This window comes from Odocoileus virginianus, chromosome 15 (assembly GCF_023699985.2).
Source record: "Odocoileus virginianus isolate 20LAN1187 ecotype Illinois chromosome 15, Ovbor_1.2, whole genome shotgun sequence".
Classification (NCBI taxonomy): Eukaryota; Metazoa; Chordata; class Mammalia; order Artiodactyla; family Cervidae; genus Odocoileus; species Odocoileus virginianus.
In genome coordinates, this window is record NC_069688.1 from 65407148 (window position 1) to 65419469 (window position 12322).

Here is a 12322-nt window from a genome sequence, read left to right on the forward strand (position 1 = left end):
AAACACAGTATTTCTACAAAATCATTCATAGCTAAATTAAAGGGGGAAAGTTCAAAATGCATCTTAAAAATGATCATAAAATAAATAACCTTCACATCATGAACCTAATTTAGTCATTTCAAATTTGGATACAGACCTAAAAATGCTCATGGAAGCATAAGCAGCCACTTCAACATAAGCCTCATCAATGAATACAGTCTTAAAACAGGAATATGGGTATCGACATGTAAGAATTTCTTCATAAAATTCAAAAACTTCATGAAGATATGATGTGGTATGTTTAAGCAATGGAAGAAGCTGAGGTAAACAAAAATGAGTAACCTAAAAACAAAAAGCAGGGAAGATCATTAAATAAGAGTTAACTTACATCTTAAATTTCCTAAATATCTCAATTATAAATGAAGCAGCATTTAAGTCCCTCCCCTCCCCCCATTTTCCCAACAAATTCATGGCACTGAGATAAAACACTGGTATGAAATTAGTGACTACTGTTATTATGTTTATGAAATAGTCAATGCATCAGAATTAAATTCATGGTAGATTTTATGTCTATGAAATGCTTAGATCCAATGAAAATATAACTTTGGTTACAAATTAAAAGTTTCTTCTGCATATGCATACAGAACAAAAATAATCTAAATTTCCAAGGCTTACTATAAACCTGCCTTTTACTCATAAACCTAACCTAGTGAACACTGCACATCACAGTACCGTCCTGTATAATTAAAAGCTGCCTATCTTCAGAACACACACAGAACAACATGAAAGCTTCAGGAAGGCTTATTGGTAGTGAGGAGCTAAGAAACACCAGCAATAGAAATAATAGTGCTGACTTTCTTTCACTACATCCCATTTTGGGCACAAACACGCAATCATCACATACTGTTTTCCTGTCCCTTATGACGATTCTGTGCCGTAAGAATAACATCAAAAGTGACATCATCACTCTACCAGCAGGCTCCTCAGGTGGCTCAGTGCTAAAGAACGCCTGCCAATGCAGGAGACATGGGTTTGATCCCTGGATCAGAAAGATCCCCTGGAGGAGGGAATGGCAACCCACTCCAGGATTCTCACCTAGTGACTCCCATGGACAGAGAAGCCTGGTGGGCTACAGTCCATGAGCTTACAAACAACTAGACAAGACTAAGCAACTGGGCATGCAGGCACTCTGACCAAAATGATCCAGAAAGCTTTTATGAAGACTAAATCTGAGCTAATCTTTTTGAACTGGACAAAAGTTTGACACATATGGACAGGAAAAGTGGACACTGCAAATGGAGTCAAAGACAGGAAAAGATATGGTTTGGTTGGAAAAAATATAAGTAAACTATGTTGAACAAACATAAATAGGAAAGAAATGAGGAAAAAGCTAGAAAGGAATATTAGGGTCAAATTCTAGATGCTCTTGATGTTTAGCCATGCTAAACAGATCTGATAACTGCAGGATGTGGAGGCAAGGAAAGTTTTTAACATTTAATAAAAAACTACTCTTCTAACAACATTATGAAAGAACAGATTAGAGACTACCGTAAATGAAGGATGAGCATGTATGGATTACTAGTGATCAGGGCCCAAACTGCACTGTGATGAGCACTTACTGGTACACAAACAAAAAAGAAAATACTATTCATCAAAAAGACTCACTTTTAGACAAAACTACATGATAGCAAGTCTACTGATAATACAAGAGAAACTTTATTTGAGAGAGAAAGACTAAGTCACAGGCTTTAAGTATTTAAGAAAAATACTTCTTGACTGACATTTACCTTTCTCCCATCCAATGGCTCAGTGGGAAAACAAAAACTCTTCCAAAATACGAAGCAGGTACTAATCAAATTTTGATTTTAAAGTTGATCATTTACCAAAAATGGTAACATTCACTGCATCTTATCAGTGAATACACTTTTAAGAGTCATTGTTAAGACACCAAAAGCAAACCATTCATAAAACATCTTGAATATTTTCCGTGAGTGATTTTACAAACCTTGTGAATTAAGGGATTCATTCAAATGTTGCTTTAAACCAACACAGAGACCATGCGGGTCGATAACCAATGAATCACTTTATACCCAACAGAAACGTGATGCGTAAGGAGGCCGCACAGCACTACGACAGGGCTTGTCGACTGGTCCCTGGCTTATGGTCAGACATGCGGGGGAGCCTGGGGGAAACCTCGGTGAGCGCCAGTCCTGCCTGCCTTACCGTTTCTCTTCCCTCTACACATGCTGAAGTGAGGATTAATCCTGCTTTTTAGTTCTGAAACTGCAATATTCAGGTTCTGGAGAGGGATCCAGAACATTCATAAACTCATAGTAGTTCTTTAATAGAATCAGTTATAGAAATTGACCAATATTCTAACCAAGTTACTTGAAGCTCTTTTGGAACACTAAGCCCTCTGATGAAAAAAATACGAAAATTTAAAAAGAGTTGATATCATTACACACTTCAGAATAAAAAACCTTTCTCTCTAGTGAGAGTTCTCATAGCTGAAAAAAGAATTAAGAAAAACTTGGTATTTTACTCATATTCTCCTGATCAAGCTTGAAAGAGTAGGAGAGGAGGGAGCAAGAAGCCACAGTTTACCTCGTGCATATATGGATCTACAAGGATTTCAAAAGGTCCAATGGCCAAGGAGATGTTTGACGCAGATGTCGGAATGGTAAGCATGTAATGGAAGGTCTTTTTCCTCATGTCATGGGTATACACGGTCTCCACCAAATCTCCATTGGAAACTGCTACCATGGCGGCATCCACTGTAAACTCTAATTTCCACGTACACAATTCAGAGTATGAATCAACACATGGGAACCAAAATCTAGAAAAAAGATCAACAGTACAGAAAACGTTGAAAATGTAACCTACGTTGTTCCTCCCACATATAAGGAATTTTAACATTTACAGAATGCATACAAAAAAAATTTTTTTAGCTCTCTGTGCACTAATGCTTTTTACTGAGCAACCTGAAAGAATGGGATTAAAGATACAGCCCTGTCTCCAAACATTACTTGGCAATATTAATAAAATATATCATGTGGTACCTCCAGTTTAAACCCTGAAAAGAAGTTAAGCAAGTCTGAGTTTCTGATTTTTTAATTAAAAATAATTTTTACTTGTATATTCAGTTTTTATGTAGCATTCATTTTCAGGAGCAAAAAATGCTTACAATAAAGTTTTAAAAAATACAATATCCAGAATCCATTCCATACATCAGGAAACCGCTTCTCTGGAGTACGTGGTGCACTGTATAAACTCAAACAGTGCCGACAAAACCAGACACTAAATTTCTATTCAATGTTCTACTCAGATCAGGTTTTACTATGTGTCAGGGTCAGTACCTGTTACTGAAATACAAAGACTGATAAGACAATATCCCTGGCTTGGAGGAGTTAATAGTCTGAAAACAAAATATTTCAATAATGTGGTTAACTACAGAGCTAAGAGAATGAACTATAGTTACATGGAACAATAAAGGTACATCTCACTATCACAGTTACACGAAGAAAGGCAGATATAAAGAGCATGACACGTATGATTCCACTTAATAAAGTTCAAAACTAGGTGCAACTAATCTATGGCATTTTGGAGCTCAGGATGGAGGTTATTTCTCAGGCTATCAGGAGAAGCAGTGAATGGAAGGGGGTAGACGCGGTGATTCTGCAATGCTGATAATGCTACCGCTCTTTTTCTTGATGTGAGTAGGAATTACAGGAAGCTGTTCACTTTGAAAATGTACCAAGCTTTCTATTTACAATTCATTAATTCTCTGTATGTTGTTTTACTTCAATACAAAAGTTTAAAAAATAAAAGAATTGAGATGACTTTAGAACAGCAGATTTGAAGAGGAGAGGAGGGAGGACAGGACTGAGGAGGAATGATTAAAGGAATAAGATTCCGAAGAGGGAAAAGCAGCTGGGGATCAGGTTCATACTTCTCATCTGACACTAAATACCTGTACTGCATATATATATATATATATATATATATATATGCAATCAACTATAATGCATAAGAATGAGTCATCTACCTTGTGGAGTTCTGATACCCACAAGAGAACACATGAGCACCTCTCTCGGCCATGCTTCCCTCTACACTGGGTACCACAAAGTGCAGACCTCCTTTTGGCTGATCCAAAGAAAAATTGATGTGTATCTTTAGGACCTTTAACTCTGCAACAAATAAACAAACACACAGATATACAACTATATATTAGGTAACAGTGGTCGATATAATAAGGGTAAAGACTTACACTGAACATAAAGTGGGAATCAAAGGTTGAGTTTTACCTAAAAAAGCCACACTATTTAACCTGATGCAGGTTTTTACCATCCCTTGGCCTACAGGAACTCAACAACCTGCTTGTATTGGTGTCCTAGCGCAAGTGTGAAAGTCGCTCAGTCGTGTCCGACTCTTTGCAACCCCAGGGACTATACTCCATGGAATTCTCCAGGCCAGAATACTGGAGTGGGTTGCCATTCCCTCCTCCAGGGGATCTTCCCAACCCAGGGACTGAACCCAGGTCTCCCGCATTGCAGGCGGATTCTTTACCAGCTGAGGCACCAGGGACTGGTGCCCTTATCTCCACTCAACTCTAGTCACTGCGAGCTGTGGGCTCTCAAAACACAGATCATACCACATTCTCTTCTCAGTTTCTGACAATGCTATACTGCCAAAAGAAAAGTTCAAAACTACCACCTAGGACACTTATGGCCTTCCAGACCGCATTCAAAACTTACTTTTCAAGTTTGTTCACTTACTACACTCCCACAAATCCTGTTAATCCTACTTGTGACTCTGAGGAGTAGGAGCAGGGAGTGGGGTAGGTGGGAAGGATTACCCAAGAATTTACATTATGCAGCATTATTCATTACAGTTTATTTCTAAGCAATAAATATGCACTGCCTTCCCAAGACTGGGCTTCCCAGGTGGCTCAGTGGTGGAACCCGCCTGCCGGTGCAGGAGACGCGGTTCAGTAGGGTTCAGCCCTTGGGTCTGGAGACCCCCTGGAGGAGCAAAGGGGCGGTGCACCTCAGCGCTCTCGCTCGGGAACCCACAGACAGAGGGGCCTGGTGGGCCTCAGTGCACGGGCTGCGAAGAGTCGCACACAGCTGAGCACGCGCGCGCACACACACACACACACACACACACATCATCCACAAGATTAAAAACATGTTTCTGTTAATTTCCCCCAGAACATGACAACAATATGGACTTTCTCCAATCCCTGAATATATGATGATGACCTTCCATGCCTTTCCCCTAAACTAGGCAGTATCTCTAAAACATAAACTCCTCCCCCCACTACACACACAGAAACTATCCAAAAAAAGCAAAAAAAAAACCACCAAAGTACTTTACTTCCTTGTTTTGATTAATTTTATACAGCAAAGTAAAGGCAGGCAGAGATGTATAATAATTAAAACAGCTGTAACTTTATGCAGGCAAAGAAAGACTTAGAAACAATGAAAGTGTGCGGAGCGGGTGTTAGAGACCCCAGGCTCTAGCCCTGGCTCCTCTCCTCACCGGTCACATTCAGCAGGTCACTCATGCTCTTTAGACATCAGACTGTTCTTCTGCGACAGGAGGAAACTGAATAAGATGATTCTTTAGGATCCTTCCTTTCACAAAACTCTGTGATTCGAAACTGACTTAGTATTATATGGGTTCTCAAATCTTGACAAAGTATTCCATCCATTTGTTTTTTTTAAATAACTTTCACTTTAAAAACTACATTGAAATGAGTTGCTTTTTGTCACAGCGCCTGATTGCTGTTTTCCTATTAGCCAGTTATCTTTAAGAAAAAAAAAGCTTCCAACTCCTGTATATTTCAACTGACTATAATTTAAATACCATAAACTTTCATGAAAAGCTTTTAGTTACTGAATCCAACATGATTTAACTGTACAGTCAATATATTCTTGATATTTTACCATCGACGTGTTTCCACAACTCTGACGGAACCTTGATGCACAGCTCCCCGTTCCCTGCATCAGGATCCACAGCACTAACTGCAGCTGCATAAGCGTTGGAAAAGTAGTTGAGATTTCTCCTGGGGAGAGGGGAAAGAAGAGAGAAAGCCAGTCTTAACAATAAGACACATATTTCACCAAATGTTTTCTTAAATACTTGGCACCACTTGTTTGTAAGGATTATATCATCTTACATAAATCACAGGAATGCTTTTTAGCCAAGTTAACTGTAGATTTACTGCCCAGGACAAAAACTTGTGCAAGAAGGCCAAACCAGTCAATCCTAAAGGAAATCAACCCTGAATATTCACTGAAAGGACTGATGCTAAAGCTCCAACACTTTGGCCACCTGATGCAAAGAGCTGACTCACTGGAAAAGACTCTGGTGCTGAGAAAGATTGAGGGCAGGAGAAGAGGATGACAGAAGATGAGATAGTTGGATGGCATCACCGACTCGATGGTCATGAGTTTTGGTGATGGACAGGGAGGCCTGGATGCTGCAGTGCATGCAGTCACAAAGAGTTGGACATGACTGACTGAACAACAACAGATGCAGTGGCATATACAGTCTATTCACTGATGCTATGTGTTTGTTATGATTATCACATCCTTCATTAATTTTAGAATACCAAAGCCACTACAATTTCCTGATACAAATGTAAAGAATACAGGTAGAATTGAAAAAATAATTAATTCTTTAGTTAATTGGCAAAAATTTGAATGGATTCAACAAGCTTTATAATCTGACAGAAATTCAAGATGTTTAAAACAAGTCAGGATGTGAATTAATTCCTCACTCCACAGTACACGACAGTGTGAGCGCAGTGAAGGAGGGAGCATCTGTGTGGTTCACTGTCACGTCCCCTGAAGGCAGGGGACTTTTAATGGGCAGGCTTAGTAGCTCAGCCGTGTCCCACTCTTTGCAACCCCACAGCCCAGCAGGCTCCTCTGTCCGTGGGATTCTCCAGACTAGAATAACTCGAGTGGGTGGCCATGCCCTCCTCCAGCGGATCTTCCCGAGCCAGGGATCAAGCCCACATCTCCTGCATTGCAGGTGGATTCTTTCCCACTGAGCCACCCGTTCAGTGGGTACTTAGCCTTATTTCCCGCTGGACGAAAGTCATGAACAGAAGACTTATGCAAATATGAAAACACTGTTCTCGTCTGATTTTCTAACTTTTTCCCATAAAGTAACTCACATACATATACATTCATACACACACAAATCACATGTCCTCACTGCAATCAGTGAGAGTAACACAGAGGAAATGGAACAAAGAAAAAGGGCAAGGAATGGCAAGAGCAAGAAAGAAAGATCAGACGCGATTCTGTGAGACAGGCTGCTGTGACCTGTGCGCAGGCATCACGCCCTTGGACGGGGCCGCAGAGCCTGTCGGCGGCACTTCACTAACTGAATGAATCCTCGCGAGTTAAGAGACAGCTTTCATACACTCTGCAGAAGGACGGGAGGGAGACAAAGCAGGAAGAGCCACTAGAGGAGACACCACACTGACACCGTCCGCACGCCAGAGGCCACCCCGCCCCACCTGCCGCTCTCCACCAGCCAGGAAGGCGGGGATCCCAACACACCGTCCGCACGCCAGAGGCCACCCCGCCCCACCTGCCGCTCTCTACCAGCCAGGAAGGCGGGGATCCCAACCACGGCTTTAAGCCACAAAATACAAGCTTCTGAAAGTAGTTACGCCAATTCTCGGTACTTTTAACACTGCCTTTCTGTTAGATAAACATGTGAAATAAGGGGTATAAAAACTCCAGGACCACAATAAAAAAGAAATATATGTTTTTTCACATACCATCTTTTCTCTTTTAATTATCATACAGTAAAAGTAACTTTCTCCCTTTGGTATGTAATTCTGTAAATGTTAACGTGTATAAGTAACCCCTACCACAACTGGGATACAGAACAGTTCCACCATCCCCCAAAGTCCCTTGTGCCAAATACATGGAATCCTAAGAATGGATTTTTGAGGCTGGCTTTTATCTCACTCAGTATGTCTTTGAAGTTCATTTAAGGTGTACATGTACCAACAGTCGGCCCCTTATTATAGCAACCGCACCACAGATTGTTCACTGTTTACTCACTCATCCACTGAAAGACAGCTGGGTTCTCTCCAGCTCTTGGCCATTAGGAATAAAGCTGCTACAAACAACTGTGTATCAGTTTTTATGTGAATTTAATTTTCATTTCTGTAGTACAAACAGACAGGAGTGGGACTGCTGAGTCATATGGCAACTGTAAGTTCAGCTTTACAAGAATCTGCTAAGCTGTTTTCCAGAACAGCTGTGCCACGCTGCGTTCCCATCGTCAATGTAAGAAAGGGCCAGTGGCTCTGCATCCTTACCAGCACTTAGTTAACACACTCTACTAGTTAAAGACTACTTTGGACATCTACAGGTTGCAACTTCTCTTCAATAAAATATCAAAAACACAAAATCTGAAAGCCAGTTATTTGTGAAGTTTAAAAATAATCATTGTTACAAAAAAGCTAAATTTAAACATTATATATTAAACCACTCTTTTTTTTTTAATGGAAAATTATTCTCACTTAATCTCCTCATTTCCTGAGACAAGGTAAAGTGGTCCAAATAAAATGGTGAGTCATTATAAATGGAATCTATTGGAAAGTCAGTTTTGAGGAACAATCTTCTCATGGCTTGGATTTTAGTGTTTCCTTTCATAATACAAATCAAACATGTTTCCTTTCATAATAACCTAATAAAAGCCAAAAATTACAAGGCAAGATTATTTTAAGTATTTTCAATTTTCAGAATGATAATGACCGTAAAATATTAACACACCGCTGGCCTATAACCACCACAGTCCCCAGGCTTCCTTATGGGAACAAAGCTTAAAGAGGAGTAATGCTATAGAGGATATTGAAAAACAAGTACATTAAGGTGAAATCAAAAGAATTTTCTCCAAGAACCAATTACAAATATCTACATTAAATTAAAATAATCTGTTCTTTGTCAAGAACATGTACTTTTTAAAACTGAATGTGCAGATTCTGCAAAACCTAAGATTCAACTGTTTGTAAACCTTATCTCCATTTAAAAAAAACTTCATGAAAGCAAAATACATTACATCAGCAAAGTGTATGTGCTCTAAGTATACAGCTCCATGAATTTTCACAAAACCAATGGCACAGCAGCGCAGAACAAGGGCCGAGCCCTTCCCCAGCCGCAGAGCCCTCCTGTCCTCGCCGGCCGAGCCCCGCTCTCACTGCCGGGGTGACCCAGTGTTCTGACAGCAGCGGGGCAGGTCGACAGCCTAGCACACCTTCCTCTGGGTGTGACTTGTTCCATTCGACACTGAATCCGTGAAATCCACCCACATCTCTGCACCTAACTGGCGGTCATTCAGTCTCATTAGTTTTAGAGTGCCAATAGTGAGAGAATCTACCATTCTACTGCTGACAGGTTTTCAGGTTAGTTACAGTTCTGATTATTACAGATGCTGTTGAGAACATCACTGTACTTTCTTCCTGGTGAACATGTTGGGTTTACATGTACGAGTGAGACTCTTCAGTCACAGAGTACAAATACATTTGGTCTCAATTTACATTTCTATTAACTGTGTCTGAGAATTAATTACTCTATGTTCTTATCAACATTCAATTGTTTCTTCTGTCCTTAGTTTTGACAGTTCACATACAAAATAAAATAAATAAAAGGCTGACAGAAAAATTCACTTTCCAGAAACAGAACCAATATCAAAATTAATAAAAATGAGGGACGTTCCTGGTGGTCCAGTGGTTAAGACTTCACGCTACCCATGCAAGGGGCACAGGTTTGGTCGCTGGTCAGGACACTAAGATCCTGAACACTGCATGGCACAACCAAAAAATAAAATAAAGATGCCTTTTTAAAAATAATCAGAAAAACATTTGATATGATGCCATGAAATAAGGTTGTTCAGAGAAAACTCTACCTTAACAAGCTTTTCTATGAAAAAGCCTAGGGGATTTCACTGATAACAAGTTCAAACCTGAATGAATTTACAGTGGCTATACAAAAAATGTCTTAATGACCCAGATAATCATGATGGTGTTGTCACTAACCTAAAACCAGACATCCTGGAGTGGAAGTCAAATGGGCCTTAGAAAGCATTACTATGAAAAAAGATGGAGGTGATGGAATTCCAGCTGTTATTTCAAATCCTAAAAGATGATGTTGTTAAAGTGCTGCACTTGATACGTTAGCAAATTTGGAAAACTCGGCAGTGGCCACAGAACTAGAAAAGACCAGTTTTCATTCTAATCCCCAAAAAAGGCAATGTCAAAGATGTTCAAACTACTGTATAGTTGCGCTCATTTCACTTGCCAGCAAGATTATGCTCAAAATCCTCCAGGTTAGGCTTCCGCAGTACGTGAACCAAGAACTTCTAGATGTGTAAGCCGGGTTTCAAACAGGCAGAAGAACCAAAGATCAAATTGCCTACATCGGATGGATCATAGAAAAAAAAAGCAAGACAATTCCAGAAAACATTGACTTCTGCTTCACTGATTACCTGAAAGCGTTTGATTCTGTGGAGCAAAACAAATTATGGAAAATTCTTAAAGAGATGAGAATATCAGACTATCAAATCTATCTCCTGAGAAACCTGTATGCAGGTCAAGAAGCAACAATTAGAACCAGATGTGGAACAGCACACTGGTTCAAACCTGGGAAAGGAGTATGACAAGGCTGTACATTGCCACCCTGCTTATTTAACTTATATGCAGAGCACATCATGAGAAATGCTGGGCTGGATGAAGCACAAGCTGGAATCAAGATTGCCGGGAAAAATAACAACCTCAGATTTGCAGATGACACCTCTCTAATGGTAGAAAGCAAAGAGCCTCTTGATGATGGTGAAAGAGAAGAGTGAAAAAGCTGGCTTGAAACTCAACATTCAGAAAACTAAGATCATGGCATCTGGTCCCGTCACTTCATGGCAAGTAGAAGGGGAAAAGTGGAAGCAGTGACAAATTTTACTTTCTTTGGCTCTAAAATCACTGATGCCATGAAATTAAAAGACGCTTGCTCCTTGGAAGGAGAGCCATGGCAAACCTAGACAGCACGTTAAACAGCAGAGACATCACTTAGCTGACAAAGGGCTGTCAAGTCGAAGCTATGGCTTTTCCAGTAGTCACGTACAAACGTGAGAGTGATCCACACAGAAGGATGAGTGCCGAAGGATTGATGCTTTCGAACTGGGGTGCTGAAGAAGACTCTTGATTCCCTTGGACTGCAAGGAGAGCAAATATATCACTCCTAAAGGAAATCAACCCTGAATATTCGTTGGAAGGACTCTTGCTGAAGCTAAAGTTCCAATACTTTGGCCACCTGACTCGAAGAAGTGACTCACTGGAAAAGATACTGATGCTTGGGAAGGCTAAAGGCAAAAGGAGAAGGTGGTGGCAGAGAATGAGATGGGTAGATAGCATCGCCAATTCAATGGACACGAATTTGAGCAAACTCCAGGAAAGAGTAGAGCATGGAGAAGCCTGGAGTCCCCGAGGTTGAAAAGAGTTGGACACAACTTAGCAAGGGAACGACACCACTTTGAGAAGGCTGATGAGTGTCAGGTCACCAGAAACGCTGAGTACAGATAAGAACACAACGGCTCTCCTGCTGCGCGTGCGATTACAGGAAGTCCAAATGAGAAGCTCCCTGTTTAGTCACAGGGTTATCACATGTAAGAAAACACAACGTCAAACCAGAGTATTCAGAGAGCAGCAGAGGGAACTGTTAGCAAATCTGGAAACAGTTTTCCAAGAGGAATGACTGAGTACTGAGATGCGACAGACTGGAAAAGAGAAAACTTACAGGAAAACAATTTTAAATTAGGATAAGTTTCTGAACATTATAGCAAAACAGACTAACTCAATGTAATAAACAACTTTCTAACATTCAGAAGTAATGAAAAGGGTGCTTTAAAAAACAGTGAGCTCAACAGAAGGCGGAACAATATAGGGAAAAATTCCTCTTGAAGTTTTGACTAAACAAACCCCAAAGTTCTCTCCATTATGACAACTTAATGCCAAGCAATACTCCTAAAACAACTGCATGTGAGGCATTGTGGATGAGTTAAAATATAAAACAATCCATATTATCTAACCATAAATAAAGGAATCAACCACTTCTACCATATGATATCAGTAAAACAGTAACATTTAAAATCTCTCTACACAGATGTCTATATTAAAGTACAGGACTGAAAAAATATATACAGGACTTAGAAAATCTAAAAAAAGGAATTAAAAAATCAATTCTAATCACTTTAAAAACTGCTCCCATCACTCAATAGTTACTTCATTTCTATCTTAAGTTAGCTTTATTTCTACTGCCAC

General features: G+C 40.1%; 1 protein-coding gene across 4 annotated transcripts in view; it reads right to left on the reverse strand.

Moving 5' to 3' along the window:
- Positions 1-12322, reverse strand: part of TAF2 (TATA-box binding protein associated factor 2) — a 78862-nt gene that overhangs the window by 54468 nt on the left and 12072 nt on the right. For 3 of the 4 annotated variants that reach the window (XM_020872154.2, XM_070477466.1, XM_070477467.1), the window contains exons 4-7: positions 5928-6046; positions 4025-4166; positions 2584-2815; positions 137-321 (exon numbers count right to left, since the gene is read on the reverse strand). In XM_020872154.2, coding sequence (XP_020727813.2) covers positions 137-321; positions 2584-2815; positions 4025-4166; positions 5928-6046 — 678 coding nt within the window. Of the gene's footprint in view, positions 1-136; positions 322-2583; positions 2816-4024; positions 4167-5927; positions 6047-12322 lie in introns of those variants that run through there. The other variant, XM_020872155.2, reaches the window with a different exon arrangement.